Here is a 20,142-nt window from a genome sequence, read left to right on the forward strand (position 1 = left end):
GGGCCCTAAAAGTTACTTAAAAGTGGAAGTGTACTATCATCCACCTGATCAAACCCTTGAGGCTGATCGTGAGATGGAGAAGGACATAAAGGAGGTGACTAAAGCAGATAATGTTATGGTACTGGGAGACTTCAACTACCCTCACCTTGACTGGGTAAACGTGTTTGAGTCATCATCATCATTCCTTTATTGGCATGAAAACATAATACAGAAGGGTACAAAAGGAATGGAGATATTAAAAAGTGCCCTTTACAGAATAGTTAAAAGACAGTTATATCAAATAGCGCTGTTTGTTGATACTGCCATCTAAGTAACTGTTTGGCGGGCTTTTAAAACAAACTTTAAAAAGTGTGCCACCGCCTCCAATATATGGAGTGAACGATTGTTCAATAAATAGGAAATGTTAAAAGAATCTGAGACATTCTATTAATCAACAGGGGGCTTAAAAGTTCGTTACGAGGTTCTGTGTAGAAGCTACAATAAAGTCAGACATGAGAACGTGTTTGAGTCATGATGTAGAAATGAGATTCTTAGACACCATAAATGACTGTGCGCTGAAACAGTTGGTGACAGAGCCAACAAGAGGGGTAGTGATCTTAGCTTTGGTTGTGAATGGGGCTCAAGATCTGGTGAGAAATGTAGAGATCAATACACTAATTGGGAACAGTGACCACAATGCTATTAAATTCAGCATTCATGTCAATGGAAAATTACCCTAAAGTCCAAAACTGTACGAAAATGAGGAGAATTGTTAAAAGGAAGCTGGACAGGGAAACACAAGAGAGTCAAATCCTTAGAGGATGCTTGGGAGCTATTTAAAACCTAACTAACTGAAGCCCAGATAGAATGCATTCCCTAGGTTAGGAAAGGTAATGCCAAGCCTGAAAGAATGCCTGAATGGTTAACAGCACCAGTCATGGAAGCTTTAAAAAGTAAAAAGGCTTCTTTTAAATAGTGAAAGGTCTGCCCCATTGAATTGAACAGAAGGGACCACAGGCTCTGGCAAAAGTCAGTAATTAGGCATGCAAAAGGAGAATTGAAGGAGTAGGTTGGTTATAGCATCAAGACAAACAATAAGCATTTATTTAAATATATCCAGAGCAGCAAACCAGTCAGAGAAGCAGAGAAGCAGTTGGGTCGTTGGATGACCAAGGGAGCATTCTCCTGATGCCTCCCTTAAAAGGGAGAAAAGTCTCTCTCCCATTGCTTGGAAGATCAGGAGACTCAAAGAAAAACAGCTGCCACCATGCCCCGAGTCCAGAAAATCTTGTGTGGGGGGGGTGAGGGGTGGAATACTGTGGGATGCATTTCTGAAATCCTGAACAATTCTAGTATTGTGTTAAACATTTGGGAAATCCTTGAACCATTCCCCAAAGGCATTGTTTTCATCTTGGGGATTTCCAGATGTACACCTCTAGAAGATAGCTGATCCTTGCAAGGCTGGGACAGGCAAGGAGTATGTTCTAACAAGCAAATACAGAAATAGATAAAATATCTATATAAAATATTGATATCCTGCTTTTCTCCCCAGTGGGGACCCAAAGCAGCTTAGATCAGTCTCTTCTCCTCCATTTTATCCTCGCAACAACCCTGTGAGGTAGGCTAAGCTGAGAGAGAAAGAGTGGCTGGCCCAAGGTCATAGAATCATAGAGCTGGAAGGGACCACCAGGGTCCTCTAGTCCAACCCCCTGCACAATGCAGGAAATTCACAACTACCTCCTCCTCCACACCCCCAGTGACCCCTACACCATGCCCAGAAGATAGCCAAGATGCCCTCCCTCTCATGATCTGCCTAAGGTCATAGAATCAGCATTGCTGACAAATGGCCATCTAGCCTCTGCTTGAAAACTTCCAAGGAAGGAGCGCTTACCACCTCCTGAGGAAGCCTGTTCCACTGAGGAACCGCTCTAACTGTTAGAAAATTCTTCTAGCACTCATTGAGCTTCCATGGCAAGGTAAGGATTCAAACCTGGGTCTCCCAGATCTTAGTCTGACACTCTAACCACTACACCACGCTGGCTCTCTACCCCACACCAATACATTAGGAAACAGTGGAAGTTTATGTTCTTTGGTACATCACCTTTACACAGAATATCCTGCTAACTTCTACCACAGGGGAAAGTTTTATCAGAATATTTTTAGGGGGAAAAGAATAGATAGTAGTGTTGGGATCAGAGGGTATGGTCTGATAACATGCTGGAAGCCTAGGCTTTTGTGATGCAGGGCTGTTACAGTCCAGTTTAGAGCACATGATTTCATAAATATTACAATAAAATCTATTAAAAATGTACTTTGACACCTTGCATTATCTTGTGAAGATCTTAAATCCTGTCAATTGTGCATGGATAAAAGCTGTAGCAAACTGTGCTACCCTTTGGTAAGTTCATAAGTCATTTCCATAGTGATTGTGAAGAAGAAATTGGAAACATCCCCCATATTTAGCCTGAAGTTTGAGCAATGCTATAAACAGTTATCTCCCACAAAAGGAACAACACACTTTTTAGTTGATGGGTTTTCCAGTCATAGTGTTAATGAGTATTAAAGGTAAAGGTCCCCGGTGCAAGCACCGGGTCATTCCTGACCCATGGGGTGACGTCACATCCCGACGTTTCCAAGGCAGACTTTGTTTGCGGGGTGGTTTGCCAGTGCCTTCCCCAGTCATCTTCCCTTTACCCCCAGCAAGCTGGGTACTCATTTCACCGACCTCGAAGGATGGAAGGCTGAGTCAACCTTGAGCCGGCTTATAGGACTATAAAAGTAGGAGAACTAATTATTCAAACTTCACCTTCATTCTTGACTTTGGTTTTCTAATTTTAAAATTTTGTACCTTTGAAGGTGTCGGAGTAGAATAACATATATATTGTATTTTTTGAAAGGTGTTTCGTTCCACAGTGTTCACAGCAATCATTGCTGGCTTGAGGGGAGGGGTGGGTCTTAAATCAAACATTCTTCTATACAAGCATCTCATAACCTTACCATTTATTTTGCCTGAGCTAATATTGTTCTTATAAAGGGAAGGCAAAGATGAGGAACCACAGCTGTCTTGGAAGCCATATATGGCCTCTGTCTTGGTCTGAATCACTGGCAGGTTCCTACACTGCTGGGTTGCAGGACAACTGCTGTGTTCATTAGGCAACCTCTCGGCACCTTAAGAAGGAAAGATATTCACCCTCTAACACACACACACACACACACACACACACACACGTCTGAGATGCTAAATCAGAGGGCTGCATCTCCCCTGGCCTGACCCCTATGCCATACCCCAGAACACAACAATGATCTCCTCCCCAACCTCACAGCTGTCTACTGGAGGGACCAGGTATCATGGAACTGGTAGATGGGGGGCATGATCCTCTCTAGCAAGTGCAAAACTACCTAGCCAAAATGTCAAAAGTCTGAACTGAGAGTCCGACCCCCACATTTTCTTACATGTCACTCATTTATTGGTTTGGCTTCTTGTCTATATTGGTTTCTTCTAAAAATGATAGTTTCTGATATAGAACAATAGAGCATATTGTGCTCTATTATTCTCAGATTACCTAAAGCTAGAACAAATAAAGCAATTTGATTCTATGATTTGCGTAATCTGCTGTAATATTTCTGTATGTTGTGCTGTCTCTCATCTCATCTTGACAATGATAACTCAGTTGAGTTCATCAGAAGGTTATGAGCACTAACAGCAAAATACTTGCTTGGTCAATGCCTGTCAAGTTTATGCCTTTGTTATTGTACATTTCCTTCCTTTCGTTATGATCCTACTATTCAGTTTTCATGTATTTTCCAGTAAAAGAAGTACACTTAATTAACATTATTCACAAATACTAATAATTCTATTTTTGTGTTTCTTAATAGCTGATGAGAAGGGAAGATCTGGGAGATGATTTCTTGGACTGTACACCAGAGGACCTTCTCCAGTTTGATGATTATAACAATGATGGTTACCTAACTCTGCAAGAACTCTATACTGCATTCCGTAAGTGATGAGATCACTATATATTTTTTCTAAAATGGCTTCTCTTTGGAATGTCAAAATAGAAGTTTTATGGAAGTGTACCATCATGTACAACTCAATTTGTCAGTAAGTAGATGAGATAATAGTTATTGTAATTTTCTCTGTACTTTGGCATTGTGGTAATTTAAAAAAATTGGGGGGGGAGCAATCTGCTTTCTTATTACACCTGCACTGAAGATATGGGAAAGAAATGGATGTAAGTGGTGAAAGAATAAAGGGATTTCCCCTGATTTGGTGAAGCTGCTGTCAGGAATTTCTAGAGCAGATGCCAGTAGAAGACTGCTTTGGCGATGACTTCGATTGTTGGAATATTGTAGTGTTTCATTCTTAGTGGCAATTTTTTTTGTAGATCTCTGCATGTTGTTCTTTGCTACCCACAAGAAACACTGATATATATATATATATTAATTCCTCCCCTCTGGCCTTGGGTATTTGATTGAAGTAATCATGTCAGCTCTTGGCTTGTTTTAGCATTGAGTATTAAACTGTGCCATTGTGGTTTTAGTGTTTGGGTTTTCATCTGTGCTAGAGAATTGCTGTGTGAACCTGGAACTCTTGTGTTGTAAATTTGCATTGATACTTCAGCAGTGGACAGCAATCATAGTGTCTTCAACAATAACCTTTGTTTAACAAAAGTTGGAAAGTCAAACTGTTGTACCTCCTCCCCCCCCCTTCCCTGCTCTATTGCTGTTGCCTGAACAGACAAATCCCAGAAAGAACTATTAGATTAAAACAGACAAATAATTGACTGTAGCCTAACGTTTTGCACTTAAACTGTGATGACAGTGTGGTTACAATGAATTATATTGCTGATTTGCCCATTCCAAGGCCATTATGATTCAGGCTCAGATATCCTTTGAGATTCAGAGGTGTTGAATAACTGGTTCATATTGCTATGAGTCCTCCCTTCTGAAATAATTACTGCATACTTTCTTTTCCATCTTTCTTTTCAGCACCAGTTAGCCTCATTGAGAGCCCTTTCCACTGCTAAGAAAGGTCCAACTGGAAAAAGTTGGGAAGCCTCTAATTCTTATTGTACTCATTAGCTAAGAATGGGTCAATCTGAGAATGAGTACATGTACATTAGGGTTGTCAGCTCTGGGTTGAGAAATACCTGGAGATTTGGGGGGTGGAACCTGAGATGGGCAGGGTTTGGGGAGGGGAGAGACTTCAATAGGGTATAATGACAAAGAGCTCACCTTCCAAAATGGCGGTTTCCTCCAGCTGAACCGATCTCTGTAATCTCAGGAGATCTCCAGCTACTACTTGGAGGTTGGCAACTCTAAATCCATCCACATCTGGACAGTTCATGGGCTTTAGGCATTAAAGAATGCTGACTCAAGCAGCCATAAGAGACACAGAATGACCTCACATTCTTAAGTCAGTGTTCAAAAGCTATTAAAATCAAGAAAGGGAGAATGGTGGTGGCCAAAAGCAATTGTAGTGTACATGTACAATTGCTTTTGACGACATTCGAACATGTTCAAACTGTTGGAACTCCAGGGAACACTTTGGTGAATGTTTGTGCTGAATGCAACTGTTGAGTAGATTGTGAGGTGAGCAAACTCTCTGTAGTGTGATAGTTGAACTATTTCCAAAACTCTTCGTAAATTGAGTTACTATACTTGGCAGGAAAGTCTCGTTCTGTTCAAGGCTTTCATTGGTTCCACTTTCCTTCCATGTTTTCCCTTTCTGGTGCTAGAATGCTGCAGCATCAGTGTTCTAGATGCCAGGCAGTTTGAAAAATGAATTTCTTTAAGTCTTTTCAGTCTCTACCATGGACTGCTACTGCACAGATGTAAAATTGATACCCAGATGCAAAAGTTGCAAGCAGATCTCTAAGGAGATCAAAGACAAGCCAGACAATAACAAGTGGGTGTTTTGAACAAAGTAAGTTCAAATGCTGATCACAATACTGTGAAGTTCTCCAGATCCATGGTCTCTCAAACTACAACTAGCAGTAATTAGACCTTGCGCTTAGACTCCTACCCCTGCTGCTCTGTCCCCCACCCTTACACAGTGTAGTGCTAGGAACAAAACAAGGGGGATGATATCATGCGATGCTGTGACATCTCTTCTCAGTAGGGTTACCAGATAACAGGTAATGATGGCCAATTGCCTGCCAATTAAGGGGGCTGCCTGCCACCCCTCAGCTGGCTGGTGTGTGGAAGCAGGCCAGCTGAAGGGGGCCAATTAACATCACTTCCGGGGTAAACAAGGAAATGACAGGGATGCTGTAGCACATTCCTCCAAAAACGCTATGGAAACCATAGAGTTTTGGGAGGAAAGTGCTAGAGCATCCCCATCACTTCCAGGTTTACCCTGGAAGTGATGTTATTGTGCCGACCACCCTCCCCCAGCCCCACCACAGCAAAGCTCCTGCCAATGGCGAGGGGGGACTTGGCAACCCTACTTCCCAGTGAGTGATGTCATGGTGTCTTAAAAGTGCTCTAGGAACTCTCCCTAATAATAAGTTTTTGCAAAATGCTAGATCATCAACCATGTCACTTCTGTTTTTTAACCAAAAGTGATGTAAGTGCACTAGCACGCTGCTGGCATACCAGGCTCTGCCCCCCCCCATTCCATCCCGGGGGTTGCCAACTGCAGCCTGGCAACCCTAGACAGCCCTACTTGCAGTAGTTGCTCTTAAGGCCTAGAAAGTTTCATCTGTCATTAGCCTGTCCTCCCACCAGGGCAAACAGAGACGAACTTTCCCTGACTGGTCTTCCTATATTTTCCTCAGATCCCAAGTTTTTCTGGGAATTTTTAAAAGCTAATTACAAGATCAATCTGGAGGAGCTCACCCATCATTATTATTAGGGTTCAGTGGATTTTTCTAATTCATTTACTTTTATTGTTCTAGAAGTTCACTTGTGTTCCACTGATCTTTAATTCCAGTTTAATTGGAAAGATTTCTGAAACTGAGTCTGAAGTAGAACAATCTGCAGCAGTTCTCAGATCCTTAAGTTCATTTGCATCTTTTTAAAAACCTCTCTTACTAATACACACATGTTCAATGATTTAAATAGAAATGCAAGAAGCAAACATAAATGTGCTCCTGTCATGTGTGCTGCACAATTATTTTGTTTTGGTGTTTTATTGAGCCACATAAATGCAGTCTTGAATGGATAAAACTACAGTAAAACTACAGTGATAAAATTATAGTACGATGCAGCTTGCTTTTTTGTTATGTTATCATGGCACATGTGCGCATTGGTGATGTCAAAGTTGTTGACAGAAGTGAAAACTGGAGCAAACTGTGCATGCACAATTCTGTATAAAAAAAATTGGGGGGGGGGGGGAAACAGTGGGCAGTTTCCAGTACGATGGAAGCAAGTCTAGGTAATTCAAAACTCCAAAATCAGGGAAGAAATTTGGAAGCAGCTGCAATATTGATTCACAAGGTTTAAACTGCAGAAGTGGATTGTTGACAATGAAGCATTTCCAAGAAGATTTCAAACTCAGTTTCAGTGTTCAACTAGCAAAAACAATTATGTATACCAATAATTAGATTTTAAGAATTTTAATTTGTGGCTGTTACTTCCTTTCTAATATCTGGAAGTTAAGTTGTTGTTGTTGTTAATAACAACAACAACAACAACAACCAGGGTTTACATGAGCAATAACTTTGTTTGCTGTTCCACTTGGACAAGGAGGACGTGAATTGTCTGCTGTGCCACATGAGTATGAAGGACATGTTCTTCTATGCCATTTGGCCTTTCCTTCCAAATGATTCTTTGCCCTTTACAAATGCAAACAAAAATAAGGATGTACGCCTCTGTTTTTATGTTGCAATTTGAGATTTTTTGGGGGGGGAGGAAATACTGAGCTCAGTTTACATGCTGACCTGTTCGACCTGCACGTGCATTTATTTCATTTGTATCCTTTCTGATGTAATAGATACGTAATAAAACATAAAGCCTTGTGTGTTAAGAAAGCTATAAAATGAATTAACCTTGCCCATAAAAACTTGATATGCAGTTACTGAGGAGCATATTGGGATCAACGGGTTTTCAAAGTCACTGGGGATACAAGTTAAATTGCAACAGCCCTTTAAAAGCATTTGTGGTTCAGTGGTTTTTAAATAAGCAATGAATGTGAGACAGGTGCACAAAATTACATATAGATCAAAATTAGTAAGAAGTGTTCAAAATTATTGGATAGTTAAGCACATACTAAACCATAGTTCAATGCTGAATGCATTAGGGGCTATATGTTTCTGCACACCTTCCTCACTGTGCCAATGCCAGTTCTGCTTTAAAGTAACCAGCTACCTGGAATCTTTTCTCTTTCAGTTGAAGTACAATGCAGGTGGAATATTGGTGTATGTGCTACCACTCTAAGCACATAACATGGAATTTTCTGCATTCCTCTTTGTTCCTGCAGCCCTTTCCGACCCCTTGTTACACAAAGGGTCTTGCCAGCCCCCCGCCAGCCCTGCCGGGAGTCCCGGCAGGGCTGGGGGGGGGGCTTTAAATAGATCTGCGTCTCCCGGCCCGGAGGCGCAGATCTGTTTGAAGACTCCCCGCGCGCCTCCAGGGAGCTTCCCTGGAGGCGCGCGGCGGGCCCTTTAAATAGATCTGCGCCTCCCAGTTGGGAGGTGCAGATCTGTTTAAATGGCCCCCTGTGCTCCTTCAGGGAATCCCCTGAAGGTGTGCGGGGGGCCGAATTTTCCCCCAAACTCCGGATCCCGGGGATTTCCGGGGATCCGAACAGGGGGAGTTTGGACTTAGGCACGGCCCGAATAAAAACGGGCCGAATTTTGCCGAAGCCGAACTATACCGAATTTTTTTTTCAACAGTCCTACTAGTAACCTCTTAGAGACCAATAAAATTTTGGGGGTATGAGCTTTTTTGAGTCAAAGCTCCCTTCGTCAGAAACCCGGTATCATCAGATACCTTGTATCTGACAAACAGAGCTTTGACTTCGAAAGCTCATACCCTGAAAATATTGTTGGTCTTTGAGGTACTACTGGACTCAAATTTAGCTGTTCTACTGCAGAGCTACATGGCTAACCTCTGAAAATACAGTATGATAGATTACCTCCATAGGGTAGATTTTTACCACTTACATTGCCTGAGGTAGGCAGGGATACTTGATTACATCTCTACTTAGATAACAATTTTTCATACTAAAAATGGCAAGGCAGTAGTCTCAAACCCTCGATATAACCTTGCCCATCATGAAGGAGGTCGTTTCAAGGTTAGTGGGGGTGTGGGTTTTTTTTTTTTTTTTTTTTGCTTGTGTCTGTTCTTGAACCTTGATCATTTTCATGGCTTACTTGGAGTTTGTTCATTGGACTATTGGGGTACTTTGGGCATGTGCATACTTGCACTGCTTTCCTTATAGGCATCTTCCCCTTCCATCCATGTACCCAAAGCATGTTTTGCTTGGTTATGCCAGTCTTGCTTGTTTGTGTGGCTTGTCTTTCTAGAATTTCAGACTTGATACTTTTGCCTCTCTGCCTGCCTGGCTCCCAAAGATAATCATGTTTGTTTGTGTCAGTTGGATTGATTTACCTGTTCTCATGCTGTTACTTGAGAATTGTAGTTCAATCCAGTAAATTCTGAGTATGCGCCATTACAATGAATGCCATTGAACAATAACAACCAGCTGTGTAGGTGCAATGGCAGTACACACACAAACACAGCTAATTTTAAATAACATAATATCTGCACATTGATGAATACACAGTCCAAGCAAGCCAAATAATGGTGAGCTGACATCAACAGTGGTGACTCGATCTTGCTCTATGCTGAATGCCATGACTGTATGAATGTAACTTGAAACACTGCTTGATTTGAGTTGCAACTGAGGGATGTACATTCTGAAATTCCGGAGCAGAAAAGACAAGCAAAAATCTCTATTTGGGGTTGTTACCATGATTCACCAGAATGGTAATACAAATCCAGGATTCTTAGGCATTATAAATCCTCACGCTGAAAAATCTGTGGAGTATTTGTGTGTGTGTGTGTGTGTGTGTGTGTGTGATTGCATGCTTACTGAATACCGTCAGCAGCAGGCATCTTGTTTTTCTTTGATTCTCCTGATTTCCCACACAATGGCATTTCTCCCTTCCAATTGGGTCCTTGCAAGGGATCAGTAGGTGAGTGATCCCAGGCAATCACCTTTGGAGACAAGCCCCAGGGAATGAATTTCTGTGGAGGAATTTGTGTCAAGTTGTGAATGCTTGGGGTACTCCATATGCAGCTCCAAATTTATGTGAACTTCCCATTGGAGGTTCTTTAGGATTAGGGGAAAGGCCAGGGGGAGCAAGAGCTCTCTCCTCCACCCATGCTACCCCTTGTCAGCGAAACCAGCTTTTTAAATGAGATTCCTGGAACTGACACATGACTCAATCAAAGCAGTGAAGCTAGAGGCAACTCATAAACAAACATATCATGTAGCTTAGTGCTCGGACTCTCATGCCCTAGCCCTTTGTCATCACCTCCTCCTCCTCCTCCTCCTCCTCCTCCTCCAGGAATTCATTGAATAGTAGTACTACTAATTAAGGTACTCCTATATTGGATGCCCAGGGTGTCTCATAACAATTTGACCAGTGATTCATCACATCCAAACACACACACAAGTTCTCTATTTTTAAAAAAAATCTGAACTTTTTTCAGGATGGGGGAGGTTTTCTGCAAAGGAAGCCTTACTTTCTTCATGAAAGGAAAGAACGGACTGCAACAAGGAAGGATAGCAAATGCAGAGTTTCAACCCAAAGGTATCTTTTTATTGTCAGTCAGTCGCAGGCAGCTACGTTTTTTTTAAAAAAAGAATGCAGACATAAACTTTTTTTAAAAAATGCTGATGGCTGACACTCTCCTGCCAGGCTATAACCATTCTCCCTCCCCATGGGAATGAGTGGAGAGAAATGCTCCTGTTCCAAGAGGCACCTAATTTTGGGGTTTCTAAAATCAATCCCTTTTGTCCATTCTGCTTGAAACTTAGGGGGCCTTTAGAATAGAGGGATGGCTACATTCTGTGCAAATTCAGTGCCATTATCTTTTAAAACAGCTGCCCCAGACCCTTGAACATAAGAACATAAGAAAAACCATGCTGGATCAGACCAAGGTCCATCAAGTCCAGCAGTGCCTCTAGGAAGCCCACAAACTGCAGCAGCATTATCCTACCTGTGTTCCACAGCACCTAAAATAATAGGCATGCTCCTCTGATCCTGGAGAGAATAGGTACACATCATGATGCGTATCCATTTTTACTAGTAGCTGTGAATAGCCTTCTCCTCCATGAATATGTCCGCTCCCCTCCTAAAGCCCTGAACTGGTTCCTTGTTGAAAAAAATGGTCCCAAAATTCTGAAACTGGTAATGTCCTGGCCAAAAGTCAGCAATAACAGTAAACATTTCCCTTCAGAATCCCAGATCTGAAATTATTACAGTTTTTTTCTCAGACCATACCCCCATTTGCAAGTGCATAATTGAGACCATCATTTAACTTGACTCACCAGCATACAAGAAGTTAAATGTTTGAATATCTGTTTTGTAAGTAACTGTATCATCCCTAATTGCTTTCAGCTGATTTTTTGTATTGTTCAGCGCTTCACTTTTGTGATGTGGTTATATGCAGTATTCCTCACTGATTTAGGCTGTAATTGAGTAACTGTCCTTTAGGGCTTGGGATGCTACACTCACTCAGCTGGGTTCTGATCCTACGGTAGAATCTATTGGACTACATACACAATGCTGTAGAAAGGAGAAATTATTCTTAGAATCAGTCAGTCCAACATTACAATTGTTATAGCTTATGATGGTGTTTAATGTTATTTATAAGCACAAAGCCTGATCTTGTTGGATCTCGGAAGCTAAGCAGGGTCAGCCCTGGTTAGTATTTGAATGGGAGACCAAGGAAGTCCAGGGTTGCTATGCAGTGGCAGGCAATGGCAAACCACTTCTGAACGTCTGTTGCCTTGAAAACCCTACAGCAGGGGGTCTCCAGTCTTTTAAAGCCTGCTGGCACCTTTGGAATTCTGACGCAGTGTGTGGTGGGCACAGCTACAAAATGGCTGCCGCAGGAGATGGAGCCAGCCACAGAATGGCTGCCACAGCTTACCTGCAGTCACACTGTGTAGTTCCTTATACAGTGGTTGCAGCTGAAGCAATTTTTTTTTTTTACTGCGCAGCCAATCAGATCTTCAATGGCCAATCAGAAGCCTTGCTGGGCAAAAGCCGACTTGGTCCCACCCATTTTCTAAAAACACTTGGCAGGCAGTAGTAAACGTATTGGAGGGCACCATGGTCCCCACGGGCAACATGTTGGGGAATTGTGCCCTCTAGAAGCATCATGAGTTGGCTTCAACTTGACAGCGCTTTCCACTCCCAAGGTTTTAGTAAATTACTTTTCAGAAGTCTATAATTATGAAAGTCAGCTGTTGATTTTATTGTTCAGAATTTACTATTTTAGTTTGGATTTGGGATTTTATTTTCTGTTATGAATGTTTTTCAAAGGGCCATGTTTTTATCAACATTATTTCACATAACCCTTAATGAAAAAGCAGGATTTTTAAATAAAGTCTTTGGTAACTTTAATTAATATAGCTGATGAACTACTTCTTGTTAAAGAGAGCCAGCGTAGTATAGTGGGTAAGAGCAGTGGTTTGGAGTGGTGGACGCTGATCTGGAGAACCAGGATTGATTCCTCACTCCTCCACATGAGCGGCATGGGCTAATCTGGTGAACTTGATTTGTTTCCCCACTCCTACACATGAAGCCAGTTGGTTGACCATGGGCTAGTCACACTCTCTCAGCCCCAGCTACCTCACAGGGTGTCTGTTGTGGGGAGGGGAAGGGAAGGTGATTGTAAGCAGGTTTGATTCTCCCTTAAGGGGCAGAGAAAGTAAGCATATAAAAACCAACTCCTACTCCTCCTCCTCTTCTTCTTCTTCACATTTTATTTTCAATATCTGATTAATTCATGTGAAGTATCGTTTTCAATATAAGTTACTCTTCAGATGCTTTTCTTAGGTATATACTTTTGGATTTTCTGCCCATTTTGTATTATTGATTATAATAAAGTGAGATAAAATGCCATTTTGCATGTGCAATGTTTCTGTGTCAGGTGTTGACTAACACAGAACTATCACTCCTAATATTTTTAAAGTTGGCCTTACTTTTTAAAATTTGACAAGTATTTTAAAATATGGTTGTTCAGCATGCTTTGCAATCTAAATATTACAATTGTCCAATGACATCATATCTAAATCTAATGTACTCTCTCTCCAAGTGGTTGTGTTAGACCTATTTCAGCATCTACATTGTGCAGCAGTTCGAAAGAAGTATGAAGATGACCTTGGGGATTTGACGGGCTGTACTGTTCAATTTGTCAAGCTGCCTTTAGATTTTTAAAAGTTTTATGACTTTTCTGTAACTGATTGGAGCTGCAAGGGTGGCAGAATGTGTCCCAGACTTTCTATTTTTTCTCCCCACAGCGAAATCATTTTATCATTTCCATTCTGATGTGAATTGCTACAAGGTTGAGATTTTGGACGCTAGCTGAGTTTTGTATACGGTAAATAAATGGCATCTGAGTAGGAAGGAGACTGAATGATGGCTGAAATAAACCATTAACATCATCTCAAGAAGCCAATATCCAACTATGTCTGGGTAATTCATATATGCATATGCTGTTATGTATACCTCATGAGGTCCTGGCCTCCCCACTCTGAACTATTTTCCCACGTTCAGATAACCCTTTAGAATGGCTATTGGCTCTATTTGGACAGACATACAAGTACCCCTTTCAGAAGCTGTATGCTTCTCCAGTGCAGCTCTGTGGAGAAATTTCACATCTGGAAAATGTGCAGGTGGAAGGTACTCCCTTCTTCTATTGGACCTGCGCATGTCTGCTGTCCTGGGGGGGGGGGGGAGTTGGGAAGACCACTAATGGAGCATACCTTCAAAACTTAAGCACGGTTTCTTGGAAGAAAGAACAATAACATGGCATTTCATATGAGCAAGCCAACACTTTTTGCTGTCACTGAAGGGATGAGAGTTTGCGTGTGAATCAGTCCTTGGAGTAGGGTCCCCAACTGTCCGCTTATGGCAAGCAATCTACCGCCCATTGTTCATGTTGCCCACTGGCTCTCAGTTGGCGGGTGGGAGATTTAGGGAGGCGGGGTTGGGTGCTGTGATCAGCATCATCTATGTGATGACATCAGGTCGGGTTAGGCTGGGGTGGCCTCAACCAAGGCACTGGAGAAAAAAGCAGCCCCACCCTCCCTGATTGGGAAAACCAGCTGATCAGCAGTGAGGCTCTGGGATGGGCGGGGAGGGCCGCTGGAGGGGAGGAAACAAGGCAACTAGGCAACAGCCGCCGGGGAAGTCTTAGGAGCCAGCCCAGCCCTGGGTCCTCCTCCCGGAGAGACCCAAGCCTATTACGTAGCTCTGCTTGCTGCTGAGGCAAGAGAGCCCTCACTGTGTCTCCTGACACTGGCGATTTATGCAGAGCCTTTAGCATCACGCTGGGGTTTTTTTTTGTGAGTGCTGGAGTGTCCCCCCAGTGTGATGCTAAAGGTTCTGCATAAACCACCGGCATCTGGAAACACAGGGAAAGTGGGAGAGGGCTCTCCTGACTGAGCAGCATGCAGAGCTACCTCGAGGCATCTTTGTTTTGCACCAGGTAAGTGCCCAGCTTGGGGAAGGCATGGGCTTGGGTCTCCCCGGGAGGAGGACCCAGGGCTGGGCCAGCTCCTCAGGCTTCCTGGGCAGCTGCTCCTAGTTGCCTTGTTTCCTCCCCTCCAGCAGCCCTCCCCGCCCATCCCAGAGCCTCTCCACTGATCAGCTCTTTTTCCCAATCAGCTGTTTGGTGGGGAGGCAGGGAGGATGGGGCTGCTTTTTTCTCCAGAGCTCCAGTTGGGGCTGCCCCAAACAAACCTGACCTGCCATCATTGCGTAGGTGACACTGATAGCAACCCCTAACCCAGCCTCCCTAAACCTGCTGCTGGTTGCAAGGAGGTTCCTGGCAACCCTACCTTGGAGGCTTGTTAAGGCACTCTCTTAGCAGTGTTTCAACATTCTGACTAAATAAAAAAATAAATAGAAATAAGATTAGTTATGGGTTATTTACAGCCTAGCATATTATTAATTGGAGTGGGGAAATGTAGTACCATGGAAAGCTTGTAGCCCAGCTGGACTACAAGGACTTTAAATACTTTCAGGTGACTGATTTTGAGTCGGGCCTCTAAAACAAAAGCTGATTGGAGGTCATTAAAATTAGTCAATTTATTTCCGACTTCACCTAATGTTATTGCCTAATGAGAGGAGGAGGGAAAAGTTGGCAGATGGGATGTTCTGGCTAGGGGGGAAAAACACTGAGTACTTCTAGCACTATATAATATAATCAATGTGGGCATGTCAATTAGCAATACAAATGTGTCAAAGAGAAGGAAAACATGTATTCAATCACAATGATTATGTCTTGTCAACACAGTGTGAATTAATAACTGGCCATTAACATTGAACTTAAAGTCTCCTGTAAATTATAGCTCAATACTCATTAGGGTTCCTACAAAATGACATCCGTGTATGACAGCTTGGCTCATTGTATCAGGCATCAGGAAAATATATTACAGCCCTTCAGAAGATGCATTGCCTGTTTAAGGAGCACTAGTGCCTAGTAAAGTACAATATGCACATTCTTGAAACTTTTATTTTGAAGCTGCTAATAATATCATGGCTTTGTTAGCAGCCCAAACCACAAATAATGGTGTAAGGCACTTACTAAATCTTATTGCATTTTATTATTTGCAATTTCAAAGGCTTCTTCATTCCTTTCTCTAGGTCATCTTGAAATACAGCTGTAGAAGCTCCCAGATAGCTATTTCAGATGTGCAATATAATATGTTTTGTTGCTGCTGTTTAAGTGACATTTTGAAATATGTAAACTTAAGTACTTGAAAATATAATGTGAATTCTTTGGGCAAATGTGCAATTGGTTTCTACTACACTCATACATACATATATAAGGAAAAGTTCTGTGTTTTTTGGTTTTTGTTCTGTTACAGATTATAGACAAGGTAATGTTAGAAAACAGTCATTGCTTCTGTGTTAATAAGTAAATAAAATGCCCTGAAAGATTACATAAAAAGCAACGCTGAGCAGCTTTTGTTTGTCACAAGCTATTATTTGCATGCTAACTCCCCTGACAATACTCCTGTGTTTGAGTCAATTGTTTCCTCATGGATTCAGTGTATGGATCTATAGGTTTTCCTCATTTTCTCCTTGGTTATCTGTATCAATTAGCTGGTAATGCAGCCTTTGACCTACTTCGAAATGGAGTAGAATTTTGAAAGAAGTCATAGAATAATACAGACACAAGTTCTGTATGCATTTATCAACAAAGGACATTTGGAAGTAGGGTTGCCAGCTCCAGGTTGGGAAATACCTGGAGATTTTGGGGTGGAGTCTGAGGAGGGTGGGGTTTGGAGAGGACAGGGACTTCAATGCCATAGAGTCCAGTTGCCCAAACAGCCATTTTTTCTAGGGAAACTGATTTCTATCACCTGGAGATCAGTTGTAATAGTGGGAGATCTCCAGCCACCACCTGGAGGGTGGCTCTTTGGGAGACATGCTTCTAATATTGTAAGTACACAGTCCTTTTGCTGCACGTGTGCACCCTGCCTAACCTGTGTCCCTTCCCCGCCCCCCCACTATCAAACTTCTTTTGGCAAATGTGTATTTAAATATGGGTCCTTTTACATTAGAGAATGCCCTACTCACTATTGATATAAATTAGAATACATATTTTGCTTCTGTGAGATTAAGGAATACCGCATTGAACTGGTGGATAGATTTGCTTCCTTAATTGAAACTATTCAATCTTTGGGAAAAGTGGCTGCTTGAGCTTGATTCACACATGCATACATGCCCCAGAACTGGTTATTCAGTGCTTGATTGCTTCTGGATGAACTTGTGAGCTGCCACCATTGAACTGGTGTGGGTTTGAGCTGATGCCAGGTAGTATAAGAATTCTATCCATGGTGTTCAATACATTATGGTGGCTTCACATGAGCAAATCATCAATTTATGATGCAACAACTCAATGATAAAGTATGTCAATGTGCTTTCGTGGGTAGCTTAACTGTCTGCACTTCCTCTGGAATGTGATTCCAAAGAGTGGAAGCTGCCAGAAGGACAGCCTATTGTTCTTACCTGGAAGAATGATGACAAAATTGTCAAAGCTTGTGGACCTCGTTTTAGGTGTCCTATGGGCTCCTACTGGGGGAGTAAGTACCCTTAAATTGGTACCAAGTCATGGAGAATTTACCTTCAAAATCAGCATCTTACATTTGACTTGGAAATAAATTGCCAACCTCTAACAGTTAGCACAGGAAAGATTTGATATTGGTGTATGTCTACAGCCTGCTCATGGGAGCTGTAGTTATTGTGTGCACGGAATCAAATACGGTAGATATTTATATATCTGTTTCTCAAATGTGCCCCCTATCTGCGGATATATAAATCTTTGGATCAGGGCCACACTTACCCAAAAGAGTTTTTTTTTTTTTTTACAAACTTAGGGGAACCCCTAAGTTTGCAGAAAAATCTTAAATCTAAAAACAAACTAGGGGGGTTAATTCCCCTCAAAGTAAAATAGTATTGTCCCTGCATGTTCAGACAATGCACTTTACCTTTTGAGGTTCTTGGCAGGAGGAAAGCTATAACACACTTGCCTGGAGCAGCTCCGGGCAAGCTGCTGAGAGCCGGGCTGTGTAGGAGACTCCTCCTGCCCCCCCCCCTACCGCCACCATTACTTCTCCTCACAGTTTGACTGATTAGAAGCTGGGGAAAGTTTTAAAAGACAGCTGAGCCATCCCAGTCTCTGGGTATCAGATGACACCCAGGCTGTCCCTATAGCAGGTACCAACATTCGGGGTTGGGTGTTTAAATGTGACGCTGCATCAGACAGGCAATCAATCTCCCAGTGCAAATTCTCACCATGGTTTAAACAGTTTAAAAGGGATCATGTCAGAGCTTCATACCTGGTCAGTATCCCCTTCCATAACCTCAAAATAGCTTTTACCTCCCTCCGGTTTCAGACCATGCCAACAGCTTGGATAGCTGAACGTTACTCCCGAACACCATGGGTCTCTTTGCCTATGTATTTGTGGAGCTGCTCCAGAGGATCTAATACACCTTATTCTGTCCTATTTACATAGAGCCCCAATCTAAATTTCTTGGAGCGTTTCTAAAGTGCCTAAATCTTTTTCAAGATCCAGAGGAGCTGCTCTTTCTCCTATCAGATGCCAATCCTGATGTTTCCTACAAAGTATCACTCTTTGCTTTAGCAGCCAAGAAAATCTGAGCTAAAGCTGTTTTTAATCAGGGAACTTAGCATATTTAATTACTAGCTTCTTGGGGGTCAGACTGTTTTAAAGTTGTTTCAATGTTATTTTATGTTATTTTAATGTTTTGTATGATAGATTGTGATGGACTTCGGCCACAAACAATAAACTTTATCATCATCATCACCCCGGTCTCTGTAGCTGCCAGTTCAACGGTCCTTTTAAAACCTTTGCCCAGCTTCTAATGGGTTGGCCTGTAGGGAAAAGCAGTGATGGAGTTGTGGGGGGACAGCAAAGACTCCTCCTGCCTCGCCCCACCTCCAGCATTGTTTCTTAATGAAGTTTGACCGATTAGAAGCTGGGGAAAGTTTTAAAAGGACAGCTGCTGCAGCTGTCGTGGTGGGGAGAGAAAAGGGGGATGGGGGAAGGGGGAGAGATTGCTTGAGAAAAGATTGTGTGGTAAAAAGAGGCAGGAGACTGAAAAGGGGTGGAGGAATAGAAGGGGAAGATTGTCTGAGAAGGGGTGGGGGGAAGGGGAGAGGTTGTTTGAGAAGGGTGGGGGAGAAAGGGGGGAGAGTTGATTGCCAGGTAAGGAGTGGGGGGAGAGAGGGGGGGAGACTGACCTAGAATGGGTAAGGGTAGAAAGGGGGGTGAGGGAATAATTGATAGATAAGGGACAGGGGCAGAAAGAGAGCAGGGAACATTAATGGAGAAGGGGGAGAGGAAAGGATACAAAGACGGGGGAGATGCCCCCTCCTGGGTCCCCGCTTGTCTATATCTAATAAGCAAATAGACAGAGGCACATTTCTCATTTGTGTTTATAAAATTATGTGTATAACTTTATATCCACATATCTTTCTGATATAACATTTGCAAATATGTATTCTATCCATATTCATTTATTTTGTATTTGTACCTATATGCACTTATCCATCATCTTTGCACGCATACCTGTTTTGGTTTTAAGTTACTTAGTGAACTTGGTTTGGACAGGTTAAGAATCCTCCTTCATAATGGTCAACAGGAAGTATGTTGCTTTCTCTAGTGCTAACCTTGCTATCCATTGGGTAAAATTATAAGAGCCCTAAAAATATCACCTGCTATTTTCATATCATGTTTTAGATATCAGACTTTGGCACAAATAAATGCAGCAGCACTGAAAGAAGACCACATGGCAAAGTAATAAAGTGGGAAATAATTCATTCGTTTACCCAAATTGATTTGTTTCTCCTGTGAGCTGTGCTATAGCTCAACTTCAAACGTGCCATAGCAAGCAAGGGGATTTTGTCCCCTACCCCCAGTGCATCAAACTGAGGCAATGTTGGAAGATGATACTTAGACTCCTCAGGGAAGGGATGAAGTTGCTTCAAAGTGACTGAAGCAATTGCCTTTGAGCCACACTTGCTCAAAAATATACTCTGCAACAGTATTCTTAAACAGCCTGTTTATTCAATGCCTCCCCAAAAAATGAATTATGTGCGATAGCCCTATAGTCTGTTGGGGAGGGGGGAACTCCACCTCCAGTAAACATGCCCATAAGAATGCCTGGCAAATTGCTTCAAATATGCTTGACTTCAGTGCCTCGTTTGAAACCACACTTTAATATTTCGTTAATTTTTCTCTTTTCTCTGTATATAGCCCTTGATGTAGCATGAAGGCCTGGGATCATCAGACATGTGACAGCCAGACACATATGCATGCCTAAGATAAAATGTGAAAGAGGAGGAAGGGAGCAAAATAATCTCTAAAGCTGCATTCTGGGGTTCATTGGTCCTATTTTCCATCTTCTCTCTATACTTGAATCCCAGTACAACAGCTAAGAATCC

At 42.3% G+C, this 20,142-nt stretch overlaps 1 protein-coding gene across 2 annotated transcripts in view; it reads left to right on the forward strand.

Annotated features, from left to right (window-relative positions):
* Positions 1-20,142, forward strand: part of FSTL4 (follistatin like 4) — a 524,276-nt gene that overhangs the window by 308,890 nt on the left and 195,244 nt on the right. For both annotated transcript variants that reach the window (XM_056864231.1, XM_056864239.1), the window contains exon 5: positions 3,856-3,976. In XM_056864231.1, the coding sequence (XP_056720209.1) occupies positions 3,856-3,976 (121 nt within the window). The remainder of the gene's footprint in view (positions 1-3,855; positions 3,977-20,142) is intronic.

Source organism: Euleptes europaea, chromosome 1 (genome assembly GCF_029931775.1).
Source record: "Euleptes europaea isolate rEulEur1 chromosome 1, rEulEur1.hap1, whole genome shotgun sequence".
In the NCBI taxonomy this organism is placed as follows: domain Eukaryota; kingdom Metazoa; phylum Chordata; class Lepidosauria; order Squamata; family Sphaerodactylidae; genus Euleptes; species Euleptes europaea.